Raw genomic sequence first — 19,349 nt, forward strand, 5'->3', positions numbered from 1 at the left:
AGAAGCCGGCTTCAGAAATAAACTCGATATTTCCTTTGCCAGTTACTCGAAAAACTGATTGCAAAGCAAAATTCAAAAAGCACTGAACTTTTGTACTATTTGTACATATACACACACACATATATGTGTATATATATAAGCCTTATGTAATTATACATTGCAATAACATCAATTATCTGGATCTGAAATTTCTGCCAATTTTCCCATTGCTTACACACAGTGAAGAAATTCTGAGATCACTTTTTCAAAACACTGAATCTAAAACTGATGATTTGTTTACATGCCCCAGGCTAAAGACACATCAGGAATCTGCCCTAAAGCCTTTGCTTTTCAGTCCCCCTGCCCAACACTCATGACAAGACCTGTGACCAAAACTGCACATTCCCACCTGCTCTAACACACACTGTTAGAACCAACTTAAATAAAGGAACAAGGTAAAACTAGAAAGGTCCCATTTCAAAGATTTTATTGCATGACCCTCTTCTTAGATAAAGTAACTGCTTTTGAGCTTACTGTGCTCAATATTTTCTTCCTGTATCTTCAATAGAAATCAAACTCCAAACAGCGAACAAAGGTCAATAAGTTGAAACAGGTTAACAACGGATCAAGAGTCACATTCACTTCATTACCGCCAAAATGAAAAAAATATTTATCCCTTTGTCACTATTTACAGCAGTTGTGTCACACACGTGGCAAGCAGAAAACCAGTTATTACTGTAGTATCCAATGTAGGATTTCTGGGAGATAATAGAAACATAGATAATATGTTCCTGTTAACAGGAACATAGCAAAATTAAGTTTTGGTGTCTGGCAATAAACATACAACCCTACCACAGAATGTCCTTAGCATAACTTTGGAGACATACCTCAGAAGTCTGATTAAAGGCTGCTTCCTAAGGATAGCAATTTACTTTTATTAGCAGGACAGACTGCTGTCAATACTGCCTTAGTTCTCTGAACTCCACTCCTATTCCCCTTGCTGTCTGCTTTTGTGCTGCTGCTAGCTCAGCTGAATTCTAAACAGTTTTGAAGTCAAACTTACAATTACATTACTATATTTGGAAATACACAAATGTCCCAGATAGTAATACCTTGGCTTCCCATTAAGTATTATTCCTCTTCAGAAGCTACTCCTCAGGATTTCAGTTGGGTGTCCTGAGGAGTAAGTTAATATTCACCATCAATAGAGATATAGCAACATGGTCCTTCACGTTCACCATACAGATTGATTTGGAGAGTAACAAAGCTATCTCTGGAGCAGTTGTTCAAGTGCTTCCTTGAAAGAGAGTGAAATGAGAAAGTAGCAAAGGTCCCCTGACTTCCAACATAGGAAGTTACACCATTGCTCTTCCCTGCTGTCATCACTGTAGACTCCTGGCTTACACAGAAATTTCACCTCCACAATAAAACATGGAACTAGCAGCTCCCAAATCTCTCTGTTTAACCTGAGATAAACTTCTGCATTATCACTGAATTATCCGGTGAATTAGATAAAGCAAATGCAAAACAGGAAGAATTATTATAAAAGTAAGCCACAATTAAAGGGGAAGCAATATTATTCATGTTATTTAAAACTAGACTGCATACATCTATTACTACCAAATGGCAGAACCCTGGTCGGAAGGAAGAGAAGAAAAAAAGCATTTCTCCCTCATTTCCCTGATGTTATGATTGCTTAAATCAATATTATCCCAGTATCCCCCAAGCTGAGTCAAAAAGGTTCATGCAATTACTTTACATAACCAACTTCAAATTAAATTACATAAAGGTCATTTTTCCCATAACAGTCTCATTTGCATTTTGTCCTAGAAACGTGTTTTCTACTATCAATTACAGGGAAAAAAACAAAACAAAACAAACAAGCCCTGATTATGTGCACCAGTAAGTTACTTAATATTTGAAGAGTGACTGTTTTCTGATTGGGAAGAATAAAAACTAAAAGCATAATGGGAAAGATTAAAAGTGCAATGCATAATTCAGATCAACACCAATGTAAGCAATGTTTACAACATTCCTAGCTTCTACCTCAAGTTTTTCCGTGGAATTTTGAAATTAACCATTACAGACAGCACATATACCAAGTAGGCTGAGGCAGAAAATAAAGTTGAATGTTGTAACTATTAGATGCCAATGCAGAGAAAATGAATGGAATTACCAGCAAGCATCTCCTATATTCTAATAGTGTCAGACAGGGAAAGCTGTGTTCCCCCTCCTACTAATAGCAGAAGCCCCAGACTTAAATTTAAAAGTCATATCTGCAGTCCCAATTCACCTAAAAAGCACTTTCACTCAGAATCATGGAAAGACTGAGGCTGAAGGGACCTTGAAAAGCCCTTAGTTTATTCAGCATGTCCCCTCCCCACGAAGCAGTCTCAACATCAAATTCAGAATAGATTGCTCAGAGGTTTGTACAGTGACACCTTTGAAATCCCCAGTCCATGACCCCTGACTCTTGCTGTGCAGCTGTGCAACTCACTGAAGAGCCTGGCTTCATATGCTTGGGAACCCACCCCAAGGTCCTAGAAGGTTGTCCTTAGCTCCACCCTAAGCTTTCTTGCTTCCAGTTGGTTTTCCCAGCTTCTCCCTACAGGTCATCTGTTCCAACACCACTCTTGTGGCTCTTAACTAGACTTACTCATATTTATTGCCATCTTTCTTACATGCATCAGGGGGTTAAAACTGGACACAGTACTCCAAAGATGGTTTAATAAGTGTTAAGCAGAGTAATCATTTAGTCCAACCCTCATAATTACGATAATCACAATGTATCTAAAAGCCTTCATCACATACACAGTCTCTGGAGCCAATATGCCACTTCAGAAGAGAAGTGTTTCCTCTTCATTCATTTCTGTATTAGAAATATAAAGAATTTCTGTTCTTTCTCTCCATTCAGATAAAGTAAACATGCTAGAAGAGGGAAAATAAATTATTCGTGGTTTTGTTGTTTTGGTTTTTTTTCTCATGTATTTTGGGATGACTTCTGTGATAATCTCTTGGAAAATGCCATCTTTCATTGGCACAGGATGTGTCTTCCAAAGAGAGTGACTGATTTCAGACATCCTTTAATAACCAGAAAGAGAGGAACATCAAGAAGAAGAAAATCTCAATATTTAAATAAAAAACTAGGAAAATATAAACTGTGAAACAGACTGAACCACAATGACTAATCCCATGAACAGGGTACTAACCTAAAGATCCTTTAATTTATCTTTTGTCCAAGACTCTTCTTGGATCTTTGTGAAAACAGAGATACACTGTCTGTGTAAATAAACAAATTGTAATGTAAATGTAACAAATGTAAAAATTCCTATAAAACAGGGATAACACACAGTAAATTTTCTTCTCATCAGGCAGACTAGAAAGTACAGAGGCTTCCCAGATTGTTTGGAAGCTGTAGAAGAACAGTGCATCTGACTCCTGCATGCTTGGCAGACATTTTTATTCTGTAAGCAAAGTGCTTGGAGGCCACTCTAAGACAGGTGCCACCTGACCTAATCAGTGCTCCTGCACCCACCCTCAGATCCCCACACCTCCAAAACATGCATGGGTGCTCAGAGCAACAACCCACTCCAGCTCACCTACTGCCAGCCAGCATTCCAGGCAGCCACCCCTCACATGGACAAAAAAGGACATGACAGCAGCTGCTTTGCCACCCTAATCATACTCTGCACAAGGGTCTTTCAGCACAGCTAGTATTTTAAAATAACTTGCAATAAACAAACTACTTCTGGTAGTCAATGTTTACCTAAAAATGGGAAGAGTTAAACTCTAATTATGAAAATTACTAAACATGCCCATTCTACATGTAATTTGAAGAGAGCATCACATCAGTTAATGGAAAAGTAGCCAAGATACATCTAATAATCCATTTTTTCTTAACATAAAGATCTTCTAATGGATTATAATGGAACTCATAAAAATGAAACTGGAAAACAAAGAATCTCTTATTTTACTCTCAAGACTCAATATTTATACTTGAAGAAAAATGCACATACAAAATGGGCCAGTACTTCATGCAGTCACCAGAGAGAACACAGTGAGATTCAGTTCTTATCTTCAGTGTAAATCACTACAACTGTAGTGGCAATTGTGCAGGTTACAAAAGAAACACAATGGATTGTACTTGAGCATTAATACAACATACATCTCTGTTGAAGTTTTCCAAGTTTAAAACACTTCTGGCATGGATTCCTACTGTTAACAGCAGCACATATGTTTACATATTTCCAGATCTGTGTTGGCTATACATTGCTCTAATTTTTCAGACTGTCACAGCTCTTTCTTTTACAGCTATTAATCTTTTATAAGCAATAGTAAGATATATGAAGCTACTTAATTTTCAAATCCTCCTACCAAAGTTTACTCTGGATATTTATATTAAAAAGTTAGTTTAAGTGATTAAAGAAATTACATATAAATTAGTTTTTGTCTTTGCTTCTCTTGTTGAGCTTCTACCTGTCATCTACCCACCACTCTTGCTGCCTTCAACAGTTCCCATTTGAGTCATTGGATTTGTAGAAATATTTTTTAATGGGCACTTAAAAATCTGTCCTCAAATTCAAGTCATCAATTTTTTTTTAAGCATGAAGGATGTGATCCAGTGCAAATTACATCATTAAAAGCGCTCTCAGTTTCTTTGGTGAGCTTTTAATCACTATTCACAAGTAACTATTCTTGAGTTGAAGTTCAATGACATAATATGTTTCTTCATCCATAATTAAGAAGGCTAATACGTGCTTGTGTTTGATACATGGAAGGAGATGAGCAATACTTCTCATACAGTAAGAAAAAAGTCTAGGAATTTCATATGTGCCAATCATTAGTTTCCATTATGAAGCGTCACAATATCTGTTCTTATGTCTTCTGGTGTCCAGAGCAAATGCATATCTTTAAGAATCTTTTAATACAATACTGCTGTTTGATTTAAGTTGTTATTCTTCCCAGTTATGTGCCAGGGGAGGCAGCCTTCTCACAATATGGTATTGGGACTCTAACATCTTGCTTCCTTGCCTTTTTCCTCCATTCCCAGTCTGCCACTCACTTTGTACATCTGCTGAAGTTCGCTAGATTCCTTCATGAGCTAAGTCAACCCTGAAACTTACAAGAAAACTGCCCCAAAAAAAGCAGCAACAGTAAAAAAAATGCAGGTTTCATGGTGGTTTAGAGATCTGGATCTACTCAGGAAAATGACTGAACAGTCCCAGAAACACCGGAGAGGTAAGACATGAGATTCTGTATTCAAATGTCAGGGAAGGGAGAGAGACCAGCTACAGCAGCACCAAGCCTTCAAGAGCAGATGAGCAGAGTACCCTGGAATCTCTGCTGGATGAAAGCCAGCTGAGTTACCCAAAGATTAGCTAAGTACCCCCTAGCAAAAACAACAAAAGAACCTTTCAGCTCAAAGCATGGCAAGCACACTGCCGCTCAAGGTGGCTAACACCTGTTCCTGTGGTCTCAGTCAGGAGCCAGGAACAAGCAGGATGCATCAATCCCACATGTAGGACTGTATCACACACAGAGTTGTCAATTACATCACGATATCAAGTAGTTCTGGTGCAAAGAATAGTCATCCACACACTCACACACTGAGTCCTGAGGTAAGAAAAATCTGTTCTGCTCCTTAATGAGACTAGAATTTGGCAAGGTGCCAGTCATATCCAGTGACTGCCAATCTGGCAGTGCTGCCTCCAAAGTGAGATGAGGATTCTGCCACATTGGATTAATGATGAATGGGGGCAAAGGAATCTCCACAGGATCATAAAGGACCCATGAATGATGAACTATAAATACTGTCTTTTTTTTAAAAAGAAAGGTGTTCTGCCCGGTGAATGCCAGCTGAGGTGAGAGAAGAAGAACTGAGTCTCTGACTACACAGGTCAAGAAAGCATCTACATCAGATTGGCTAAGAGAGAAGACAACCTTTTAAAACCTGATCCTTGGGAAAGGAAACTAATCTATTTGTTTTCTTACATGTTTCTAGCAACCATTGGTAAACATTTTTGAAATTGTAGCAGTTTGAGATGCTGTAAAGAAATAATTGCATTTGTATTTATGTTAACCTAGCATATGAGTTAACAATTTCAAAATTATGCCCATTACTGTGTGCAAAGTGTACTAAGACCAGGGTACTGAAATACTCTGATAAAATGCCAGATCCTCCAGAGAAGGCTACAGAGAAAACAAAGGGTGCCAAAAGGCAATTCTAAAGGTGATACACCAACTTAATGAAGAAGCAACAGTGCTGAGTGAAAACTTATCCAGCTATAGTTAATGGTAGAAGTACTGTGTGTAATGAAGCATGTTAGCACAGCAGAATTAAACTGATGTTTATTTTACATATTTCATATTACTTATAAATGGCTTTTCCTGACATTGAGTGTACTTCATTTACTATTTTAACAGTATAAGTATGTATTTTGCCTTCTTGAAAATAAAAAAGTTAACTGTTTCAACTTTATGCATTATTTAAAAACTCTAATTGTGTGTATGCACAGATATATTTGAAGAAAAAGTAAAGACTGGGGAGCATGTCAGTCTAAAAATATAAAGGAGCAATAATCAAAACAACACCGCTTAAGAAAAGAAACATTTCCAAATGGAACAAACCTTTAAAACCATCAGGATAGACTTCAGGAAGGAATTTAGTGCTGATATCTCCTTGAACAAAGCGTGGATGAACGATCACTTCTCGCAGTAAAGAAATATTGTGAGCCACACCTGAAAACAAAATAACCAAATCAATACAAAATCAGGTAATATTAACCACAAATTACAGTAGGAAAGGACTTACAAAAATATTAACTCTTATATTTCTGGAATAAATACTTGTTCACAACTTAGTACTAGTTCACACCATAGTACTGATGTAATCAATGCAGATCTACAAGTTTTGCTTCACTCCTGCCTCAAAACCCTTTTAAACACTCTGTTTAATTATAAAGTAAACAATCTAAATTGTCACATTATCAAGCCTAATTGAACCACCTAGCTGAGTTAAGGACACAAAGCACAATCATGAGACTTTTGGTAGAGTTCTAAAAGATGTAGGCAAGACCAGAGCCATCTCCTTGAAATAACAAGCTAGTCATGACAGTAAATATTAGCTCAATTCCACTGAACCCTGAATGGAAAATATGAACCATGATACAGCACAATCACAGTAACGAAATACAGTAACAACTTTAAGCACTTAACATATCATTTTACATCATTTTTTATCATTTGTAATGCATAAGGGACTCCTGGGTAACTTACAAAAAAAGAAATTCATTGCTTCCTCCGCACGTACTTTTATCCAACCTTGCCTGGTCAATTCTTTTATTGAATACCCTGGTTCCCCTTTAGCACCCCTCCATGACTCTGTTAGGCATACAGCCCACAAAAATTATTTATTTAATTTTAAAATTATTTACTACAGAAGCTTTAGAGATACCTTTATCTTTTAATTTCTTTGAATATTACGCAACTTCATATTTTCTGCATTTCTTTTTCTCTATCTCCTAAATTATTCTATTTTTAATTTAATAACTTCTATGTAACTAAGCTAGTGACTTAATGCTAAACTGCACCTTGCCAGAAGTATAGCAGTTGAGCACTGAATATGATGGTCACTACAAGTCATTTCATTGAAATGCAATTAAATACAATAAATACATTAAATACAAGAAAGTCCTTATAGAAGATGGGAGAGGAAAGGCGGTGCAAAAAAAATCCTTGAGAAAAAACTGTCTAGATAATTTAAATTATGTTCTCCTTACTGCAAACAATTTTCAAAAAGAAGGTACTCTCTCTTTTGAGAGTAGCACACAGATGATCTCTGGAAAGTTTGTCAGAAAACCACCATTGTTATCTCCATCTCTTGTCAATTTTAGAAAGAGAGCAAACAAATTCTGATGAGCAGAAAGTTCCATCTTAATATGACTACACAATAACACTGGCTCATAAACATTAATATTTCTTAAGAAAAGCTGGAATAGACCTGCAGTTTGGGAGCATTACAGGTGTTAATTTATTCCAGGTATGGATAAATGAGGAGCTCCTACAGAAAGGAAGTTATCCAACCTCAGCTGTGCACATTCTCACCCCTCTGGAAATACAAAGTAATCACATTTTTTTGTCATTGTCAGAGGAGCAGGTAACTCCAAATCACATTGCATTTGCCATATCACATTAACTTTGGCTCTAGCTGCACACAGTTAAGTATAAAATGCGGAGCACATCACAAAACAGTTCATGGCAAAAGTTTGTCTGTGTATCCACATCTCTTGCAAAGCACAAAATTCTGTACTTCACAAGTTTACTCACAAATTGTGATTGTGATGATATGATCACAATTAGAGACAACATGACTCAATTGTTTGCAGGTTTTTTCCTAATACCTTTAGTTTAAAATAATATTGAAAAATAATTAATTCCAAAGTGGGGTATTTCAGCTGTAAATTAGGTTATTTGGATTTTTTTTCCCTTGTTGAGATCTCACCAAAGCAAAGACACTAGCATAACAGAGCATGCAAATTGCTGAGGCTACAGGAGATTCTTTTACACTCCTTTTCCTTTTGTGTTTTTCCAGTTTAGAAGCATGAACAACATCCTTGCTATTTTATATGCAGACCAGTTCAAACACTTTCAAAGCTTTCTTCCCCTACTAGTCTGCTGCTGGTGTGAATTTTCAAGCTCTCTGTGTGGCCGTCACTGAAACCACTTTAAACACACCGAGTCAGACTCGGCCTCATTGAATCATGAAGTCACAGCTTTAAAGACCCGTTCATGAGCCATTAAATAGCACATGACACCAGCAGTTCAATGATGACATGATAGAAATTTGTCCATTTGATTAAAAGAAGATCCTTGCAGCCTGTGACCTAAATAAATGTTCACAGACCCTGATTTAATAAACACTGAATGACAGTCACACTGCAACTCCACTAAACAAAAGAATTCAAAATCTTACACTAAATGACCATAACTTGCAAACAAATAGTATTTGTCTTTGGCTGCTACAAATTTCCCCCAAAATTTACAATCTGAATAGTAAGTTGAAATATCCCAGAGACTTCATCTATTACAAAATCAAGAGGAGGAGTCCTTCAACGCTACCCAACTCTGAACCCAGGATTTAACAATGCTACAATGTGTAACCAGATCATTTCACATTTTTCTTTTCTAAACTGCTATAAGATCCCTGCTGAGGTGATGGCTGATGACAGATGACAGAGCTTGGTGTCTCAACTGACTGCCCCAAAAGACCTAAAATCAAAAAAATACTGTGAGTATTCAAGATTATTTTTAACTCATGTGCATCTGAAAAATATGAGGCTTCTGCAATGTTTTAAGCTCCAAAATTCGTTTAGTAAGTTCAAAAGCACAGACAAGCCTAGGTGTTTGAGAAGCAATACAAAATGTGTTTTACATACATGAATTAAAAGTTTAATTAGCAAGTTTCCCTTTAAAGTATCATGAAAGGCTATCTTTATCAGTCCCCATGATCCTTATGTGAGCAATGACTGCATGGTTGATCTGCTTTTCAAGACTGAGTTGGTACTTTTAGTGATGTACCAAATCATATGGCTTTAAAAAAAATTACCAGTGTAATCCTTCAGAAGTCTACAAGTTTTAGATTTGCAATTTAGTGTGACCTCTGTCAAAGTTCATAAGGTCTCCATCTGTGTGTGAGTAACTACTAGGCTACAGAAATATGGACCCCTAGAGCAGCTTGCTCCTGACTACCTGCTGCTTCCAAAACACTGGCCAGACATTAGCCTCACACTCTCACAGGATCAAACAGAGGCTAACAGGCAGTGCTTATTTCATGCAAACTTAGACACTAAACTGAAGTATATTGTATTTATATTGCAGTGGTTTTCAGAGATTTTTTTTTTTCTTGACCATATCTGTAGTCTGCCAGGAACAAAATCACATTTGTTAGCCTGACAAGCCATGACATTTTCAACAAACAAACAAAATCCTAAACTATATCAATTCATTTCTCCTCCAGAAAACAAAATTTCACTTCAGCTTCATGATTTTTACATTGTTAAGGCCGACACAGAACTCCAGTTACAGTTATGTTCTTCTTTCCTCTAAGTCAAAATATAATAAAATATAATAATCACTGATTTTGTACCCTTATTTTTTCTTTTTGCTTGGCTGTAGTTTTCATACAATATTGCATCAGTAGCTTCTTGGGTTTCAATTTTTACACACTATTTTACAGAATACATTTGTAAAAGAAAGCAGACTAGCATTTAAATTATGGAGAGCTAATGAAATTTTTTAAAACCACATATTCATACGCTTTATATAGAACACAAATTGCTGAGGTTCCACTAATTTGCCAGTTAAATTGTCATTATTGCCTAATGAATACAGGAACACACTAAACAATCACACTGCTCACCAGAGCTTATTAGCAATCCCCATTTAAAGAAGCCCTCATTCAAAAAAAAATTAAATTATAATCAGAAGAAATTACTCCCCATACTGCCTGTCTTTATCTTGCTTCCTTCCCTCCTTCATTCTCTGCCTTAAAAACTCTGCTAAGTACACCAGACTTTTCATTAACTTAGCTACATACTGCAGCCTAACTCCAAACCTGTCCTTGCAAGAGAACCCAAAGACAACAATAAAATTCATTTTATAGAAAACAATTTTATAACAGATTTATAAAGAGGCTATCACACCACATTTTTACTCACTAAAAATCAGAACTTGGAATGCCAAGGCACAAAATCATAGGCAATGTTTTCACTATAAATATTTACTGACACTAAACATATTCAGTGTTGATTAGCCTTTTTACAGTATTAAGCTTCTGTCATCTTGATGGCTGCAAACACAAATCTGCATTTATCCATGTAAACTTAATTGGAGTCCTACATGCCCCTCTGTAGATAAGCAGTTGAATAGACTTAACTTGCTGATTATTTCAAATGGTGCTAAGTGGAACAGAAAGAACTTATCTGCACACTTACTGACTGCAAAACCAACATGTGGAGCACAGGACTAGAGGTTTCTCTTTTTAACAAGCCAGCAAAGCTAAACTACCACCCAACAATTTAAATGCTGAATAAGAATAAATGTGATGAAGCTTAGGAGGTATCTCAGTTATTTCTCTAAGGAAAATATTAAAAAATATTAACTAAGCTCTGCTTTGAGCATTATGAAACACTGATTACGCTACTGCTCACTTAAAACAAGAACATTATCGGATTTGCACAGACTATGAAAGCACCACTTTCAACACATGAACTTTCCAAGTCCATGATTACCACCCAGCAAGGCTCTATGTTCATAATTCCAAAAGTTTTTATAATATTCCCTAAAACCCTCAACATTCAACTGTTTAACTGTCTTTCAAAGCTTGTGTTTTGCTACAACTCACTTCAAAGCTGGCTATCCATGAACAAAGACCCATCCCAAAAGCAAGGAAAAGAGGGGGTTTTAGCTTTTAATTTTAATACACAAACAGCCACATAAAATTCTCACATGGGATCAGTACACCACTGACCCTCAGACCTGAAAATGTATGCCAATTAAAAACAATAATTCTTTCAGATATAGAAGTCTGGAGCTTGCTGAACTCACACACCAGGATAAAGGGGGAGAAGAAGGGAGGTAAAAGGAGATAATATATGGTAATATCATAGCGTAAGATCATAAGTTCAAACTCAAACTTTTGTGACTGCATGTCATTCTGAACTTCTTAGTAAGAGAAAGAGGACCATTATTTACAGTGTTAATAAATACAAATGAATGTGTGAATCAGTAGAATAATTGGAAATAGAAGCTACGCAGGCTTTGTCAAGAAAAGGGAAAGAAAACAAATGGCCATTCCACCATCATCCTCAGATATCCTTTTACTCTAAATATGGGGAATACAACACTAGGACAACTTCATATCTAGAGAAATAATAACATTCATTTCTTGTTTTTCACTGCCCCAGTTCTTTCTCCTTAATAAAAGGGAGAGAAAAAAAACTATACAAACAAAAAACTTATCTGGCCAAAAAAAAGCTACCTTTTTTAATTTCCCCTTCTGCACCAATAACATTGCCTTCCTCTTTTACCTGATCAGCCTGCACTTCAATTTCCCTTCTGTCTTTTCCACAGGACACTGGTAATCTGTAACCCTTCCTAAAAGACATCCCACAACATTTCACTGACAAGCTCCCATTCCCACTCCCTCCCTCGTGACTGGCTTAAGAAAAGGCAAGACCAGGAGCAGCATCTGAGCTCCAAGCCGATGCTACTAAGCATTCTGAAATGGTCCCTTCTAGTGATTTTGAACTAAGCTTGTTTCCTTTCCTTCTCCAGTTTTGGTTTCCACATCAATACACTGGGGAATCTGCAAGGGGTGAGATCACAAATACTCTTGCAGAAGTACCCATCTGTTACCACTGCCATGCAGAAACTGTGTGACCTGTTGAAGCATTTTTTAAAAACACAACCAAAAAAACAAAACCTCATTTCATTTTTTAAGAGTAGACACTATACACTGTTTTTGCAAGTAAATAGGTTTTTTACACACAAAGATTGTTTTGCTCACAATACCAGTGAGAGCATTTGCAGAGGCTCAGAATACAGGAGAGTCTAAAACTTACATGTATAACCGACACAGAGAAGCACCTTCAAAGTTAAAACAAAATAAGTCAGTAATTTATGATGTTTGGATCTAACTTAAAGTTTACCGTGAAAACCTTTGTACATGAAATCAATTTATTTGAAATATATGATAAAATACTAACATTGAAGTTGGGTGTTTTTTCTTCTGCTCTAGGATGACCCTGCTCGAGCACATGATCCACTGTGACCCCTTCCAATCTTACTCATTCTGTGATTCTTGAAAAGCCAAGGCCTTCTCACAACCCTAAGTATTTAATATCCACTAAGTACAGTTCTCCCCCCCCTCCCCCCCAGTTAGTGTGTTTACAGTTGCAAAAGCTCAAGACAACAATTTTTGCTGCCACTATTCTGGCAGGTCTGCACTCAAGAGTTAAGTTCTACATTTTTCTTCCCTCAAACATTTAACACTTTGCTGTTTTCTATTTTATGTTTACTCTTTCACTTCATGCTGGAAAATTCCCCCATCCCCAGCTGGTGGCTCCCTTATTCTACTCCTCATTTCTACTCCTTCTTGCTCTATCTGCTGCTTACTCTTTTCTTCAGAGGCTGCTTCACCTCTTCCTTCTCCCTAATGGTCTAATGCATTCCTCTCTGCACACAGCAAGCAGAATCTCTACAGAGAAGGGTTGACTTTATACAAAGACTTAAACTTCATATTATTGCTTTACTTTTGAATGCTCAGGGAAGATAAAAAGCAAACAGAGGTCAAAGGAAAGATTCCTATAATCTGCACTCAAGGATATGAGCTATCTGTCCAATCAGACCCTCTAGTGAATTGACAATGTGGTCTACTTGATGCATAAATATAACCATTTCTTTTATTTAAATAGATAAAAATAAATTTCATACACAAACTTTCCGAAACTTCATACTGGGATTTATACAAGCCTTCAAATGAACAGATTATCCAGCACCAGAAATGTCAAAAGCCTATTAAAACTTTAGAAAAGCCAAGAAGGAAAGCATACCACACCATGTTTACACACACAGGATATACACTGAAAGGCATTCTTTGAATACCTTATTTCTGCTGTTCAAATTAAATTCCCCTAAAATAAACAAAACAAAAAAAGTTTCTGGAAAAAGTACCATAAGATACAGAGATGAACTACTAATAACAGTGCATGCTCAAAAGAAATAAATCATGCCCCTTCCCAATTGAGCAACAGTGCCTCTCTGCTTGACTGGAATCCTGAACTTTTCACTATTCACAAATTTTCCAGTAATCACTGCACAAAACAAATTTCTCTTCTTGAGAGAAATCTGAGTTGGACCCTTAACGTTAATCACCCCTGAATTATACTGCAAGACTCAGAGACAAAAATATTACCTAATTAGACCCTTTGTCATTCTGGAGTCTCAGCTGAGATTTTGAATTCAGATCAGTTCTCAGTGGAGAAGTCAGTTCCTGTCAGAATAATTTAGAGTGTAAAGAACCTCAAGAGATCATTTAATCTAATCCACAACTCAAAGAAAAGCTATCCTAGACTTTCATCTGCTCCCATTAACAACAATGGAATATACACAGGAAAAAAGTTTGAGATTACATTCCCACGATCACATTGACTCTATCTTGACTCAATCTTGACTTAGTCATACTCTTAGCATCTACCAATGAGCAGACTGCACAATTTCTTTTTTCACTGTGGACAAGTTGTCATCAGCCCAAATGGTAATAAAATATTCATGCATCAGGCATTTTCAGAGCACAGCATTGTTGCAAATATCCATATTTACTTAATACAGCTATTGCAGGCACTATATGATGCAGTCTTGGCTGCTTAAGGTATGACTTACTCCAATTTTGCTGAAGTCTACTTCCTTTGCAAGTATTAGACTATTTTTACAATTTAATTATTTGAATTTCCTCCATTATCTTGTTGGGCACATTCAACTGGGAAGGGTGACTAAACCATGAAAAACTCAAGGCCAGGTAGTGTCCAGTCCAAGAAAACAAGCCAATAAAGACCTCTCCGGGGACTTGTTCCCTGTAAGTGGAACAGAGCTAAAAAGGAATGGGGTAACTTTTGAATACCTCAAAGCCACAGCAAAGAAACTGAATGTTTTCTCACAGAGCCAACAGACAAGGAGCAGCAGAGTACGTCCTTGCCCTTCACACTGCCAACATGCTTCAACCCAGCCTAGATGAGTCACCTCCTGAAGGGTCACTGTGCTACTTCAGTCCTGGATTCTCTGCTGAGACTGCCATGAATGACATTGTGTAGTGGCATTTGCTCCAAAAAGACATTTGTCTTCTAGGAACTGGATAAAAGCCACTGATTTCACACAGGTCAGCAAGCAACCATCAAAACAGTAGTGACTCAAATTCCTTACCAACTTTTGTCTGCTTTGAACTGGTGACACAGAAGTGATTGGGAAGACTCCATCCTCCATTAGCAGTCCCCAAGCTATGCATTAGATGGTCCTTGACCTGTTACCCAGCCACCCTACATCCCATTCCCACCCTATGTGAGTGAACAAGCATCTTTGTTTACAGAACCTGCAATCCTTGGGATTTTAAATCTGAAATTCTCCCAGCATACATCATCACTACAACTGACACTGATTTCGGCTGGTATTGCTTATCTAAAATGCTCTAGAAGAGTTCATTACTTACAGGGAAAAACCACAGTGTCTCTAAAACACCATGCAAACATAAATGCTGCTCCCTAGAATTTCAGAGGGACAAGGGGGCTGTGCTGAGAAACAGGGATCTAGACATACTATTCAGGAAGACTGGTAATCTCTATCTACAAGCTCACTAATCAAACATAAAACGAACTTCAACAATAGGTAAAAAAAAAAATTGTATCTTTTACTACTAACAAAAACTCAAATTGGAAAAGACAATGTGATGCACTTTACAAAAGACCAAGGCAGTTTAATATTTTGTTACATAGAAACCCAACTTTGCAAAGCAAAAATATACACTATCATTTTAGGGTACCAAAAAAAAAACCCCAACCAAAAAAGGAGTTCTGCACATGCCAATGCAGTTTATAATATGACAGATTAGACAGTTTCTACTAAGTACCCTACCAAAATCATTCACACTAGGCAAGAGAAGAGATACTTTAATATCCACAAATGTTCCATTTTAAATAAACTCTGAGAAGAAACTACCAGCTGTGTAAAACTACACAAAAATCTTGGTGGTTTTCAAATGGAAACCACTGGCCACTGCAACTAAAAAGGTGTTCTGAAAATTCATCTGCTTTTTAAACCTGTAGTACATTACATTTTGTGGTTTGCAGTACTTTAGAAAAAAATCCCCCTGTAGTTCACTAATTACCTCTTTAAATGTTTTTAATAGACTAAAAGCTTTCTCAGATAGAAATACTACAGAGACATTAGATATGATGAATACATGCATACTAATAAAAAGACTGTAAAACCCTCAAGAATAGAAATTAGTACTTTTCAGGTGTAAGGTCTCATATACTGCACTAATATTTATAATCTGTGGAACTGTTATTGGGTACATCTGTGTAAAACACCTAAACACAAACTACCAGTTTCCATCCCATATTATAGCACACAATAAAAAACAGTGCTGCACACACATTGCAATATTCTCATCAAATAAAATACTTTTAGCTTCATTTGCTGTCAATACAACAGAGTGTGAATCCAGAGCCTGTCTCCATTAATAACAACACCAACAAATCCCACTTCACATCAATTTAACTACAGCAGTATGAATTTCTCTCGCATATAAATTTACTCAGCTGTTTTACATCAGGGGTTTACATCAGCACATTGTACTGCAATAGTCTAATGGCTCAAGTTGCACCAATATAAATCTATGTTAGAGTTAGCAGTTCATTTACAATGGTTAATCCTACCATGTATCTAACTACAATGTGGTAGAGGGATGTTCATTTTCCCCTAGACAGATAAATCTTTGAAGTTTGACAGGACAACTGTACCATTCAGCAGCTCAGCATTCAAGCCAAACCAAGTTTTACAAAAACTTCACAGAAATTTTTACCTCTCTTATCCTGAGCTGTCCTTCCCATTTTCTGTAAGACACAGAGGAAGACCTAAAGATTTCTCCCACACAAAACATGGCTCCCCTAACCAAAACTTAAAAAGATAAAAGTGGTCAGGGCTGATTTACCACTGCTGCCTGGAAAGCCTGGAAGAATGGCTGCATCTCCTATGCAATCAGTGAGCAAGAACTGAAGCACATGCTGATCAATAGCCTACATCTGTATCTGCCCAAACCTAAACAATGACCCTGAAAAGTAGGGAAATATATACATATATACACACACATATATATATATATATACACAATCAACCACTGCATTGTGATAATATTTAATTGCCATCAATGTATTAAACTCCTAAAAAATTGCAATACTTTAAATTTCTTACAGTGTAATGGCCTTTTTTTCCCCCTCTACAACATAATAAATCATTTACATGCTACCATTCAGTGAGAACTATGAGTTTTAAAGGAAAGTTATTTAAATATTTATCTTACAATATCCAAGAGAAAAATTGAAAAAAAAGTCTCTTTAGAGTTGATGTATCTTCTCAGCTTAATTAACACAAGCTTTTCCTTTTTTAATTTGCACTTAAGAAGTGGGAACTTTACTCAATTTGCTAATTACTACATTTTCAAGCTGTTTTCTTGAAATAGATGACAGCCTATCACACTAGGAATCCAAATTTCTCTTGTTACCTCGAATTACGTAGTTGTCCAAAGCCTCTTCCATTCTTTTCAGTGCTTCAGCTCTATTAGAGCCATAGGTAATCAGCTAAAGAAAAAAAAAGGTATTTATATTACCTAGAAATTATATGTTTTTTTCTAGAATTTGAATAGCATTTAAAAATGAAATAGGTTTGTAGCATTTCTGCAGTCATAAAAAAGCATTTCTGTGTTTGTGAACCATTACTGTATTTGTGCTAGAAAGGCTCCCTGAAATTTAAAGAAAATGCTAAGAACTCTTATCCCACTCAATGAAAGAAGGCCAATCACTGTTTCTTTCATAAAACTTAAAAGTATCTAAACAAGCTGTCAGAAAATCAGACAAGATGTTCAATATCCAAGCTGATTCACCAGATTCATAATGCCCAACAAACTCCTAAGATATCATTATTTTGAGGACTAGACTCTATCACGTCACATTTTAATTTTACCAATATATTCCCCGTGAATAAGAACTAATACTAAGAGACACTACCAAGCATTTCTTTCAATGCTTCTTTTTGGAAGCCATAATTATTGACACTTACATCCAAGCTAGACCATATTAAAAAAGATAGATTGGCAGTATCTAAGTCAGACAATAAAGGCTGGTGTTTAAATCAGAATCTTCTTAATAATTAGAAACTGCAAGACATATAACTATAGTGTCAAAAGGTAAAAAGAATTTTATTTAGAAGTGACACCAGATTTCCTCTACTCCACATCTTGCTTCACTTCTTTTGTATTCCCTTGAGGCATGTTATGCCTGGCACCTTTAAAACACTGATTTACCGATCCTTTAGTATCTCTCTCATAAAAGATCTGTGTATAAAATCAGTACTTCATACCCTTAGAATATTTAGAAATAATGTTCAACTCACTTTTGAGATCATGGGATCATAATAAATGCTAATGTCACTTCCTTGTTGTATACCACTGTCAACACGTACCTTCAAAAATAAGAAGTGAAAATAATTATATATTACTGGGAAAAAAATTTAAACATGAGGATCAAATCTACCCATCAGCCTTAAACCATAACCCCAACAAAGCTTATCACATACATTTTTCACTCTGGAAAGACTAGAATAATTATTTGTTTTCAGAGAACCTGGGAGGAGGGAAGGGAAGCTTTTTTCTTCACCAGCAAAAACATTTGCAAATTAGTCTCTCCTTTATGAGAAACTTGACTGCAATCTTGAGTTCATAGTCAAAATTCTCCTTTGTTCTCTAGAAGGCACAGTAAACACAGTAAATCTGATCTAAGAATTTCAGCTGTGTTACACTCGCTTCAACTCTAAACATATTCAATTCTGATTTAATCCCTGCAATAAAATACAGTTGTAATTATTTTTCTGACTGACACCTGGCATGAGGGATGACCCTTATAATCACAGCCTTTCTACATCTACATGTAATCACATCCCTCATGTTCTGCTACAGCCCTTCCAAGGGCTTCAGTAGAAATAGAAGTAGGGAGCATTCAGCAGGAACTTTGGAGCTCTGCTTATCAGCTCCATAGGAATACTGAGCCCATGATTTTCATGTCTGTAACACTTTCCTTCTCTGACTCACCCTCTCAACTGTTAAACATCTTTTTTTCTGTAGCTGCTCTTCCCCCGAGGCTTTAATGTTTACACAGCTTTTTCCATGGCTTTGCTTTGTAAGGACACAGCCCCAATTAAAGCTCTGATTCTGCAATATTCATGGAAAAAAATAACACGAGTTCAAAAATTTCTTTTGAAGAGGCTGATTGCTGTTAACCAGCCAACAAGTTAGTTTGTATATTGCTGATTCTTGTTTTCATCTCTCAGTTTGATTTCATCACTGTAACAATGAGGTTAGCCATATAAAACTTTTCAAATGAGCAATTTCTGGGGAATAAATATTTATTAAATTGCTGGTTTCGAGCACTGGAATCTGAAATATTTTTTTAAACTAATCAAAATAATTTGAGTGATAAATGCATTCTGGGGATCATAAGGATGGAGGGCTCTAATCAAAGCTGTTGAAACAGCAGGGCTCTGATATA

The 19,349-nt window shown here is 36.5% G+C and overlaps 1 protein-coding gene across 10 annotated transcripts in view; it reads right to left on the minus strand.

The window, feature by feature from the left end:
• PCCA (propionyl-CoA carboxylase subunit alpha) overlaps positions 1–19,349 on the minus strand; it is a 269,372-nt gene that overhangs the window by 129,801 nt on the left and 120,222 nt on the right. For 9 of the 10 annotated variants that reach the window (XM_064408352.1, XM_064408356.1, XM_064408350.1 and 6 more), the window contains 4 exons: positions 18,893–19,012; positions 18,199–18,267; positions 17,312–17,387; positions 6,607–6,717 (listed from right to left, as the gene is read on the minus strand). In XM_064408352.1, the coding sequence (XP_064264422.1) occupies positions 6,607–6,717; positions 17,312–17,387; positions 18,199–18,267; positions 18,893–19,012 (376 nt within the window). The remainder of the gene's footprint in view (positions 1–6,606; positions 6,718–17,311; positions 17,388–18,198; positions 18,268–18,892; positions 19,013–19,349) is intronic. The other variant, XM_064408351.1, reaches the window with a different exon arrangement.

Source organism: Passer domesticus, chromosome 2 (genome assembly GCF_036417665.1).
Source record: "Passer domesticus isolate bPasDom1 chromosome 2, bPasDom1.hap1, whole genome shotgun sequence".
NCBI lineage: Eukaryota > Metazoa > Chordata > Aves > Passeriformes > Passeridae > Passer > Passer domesticus.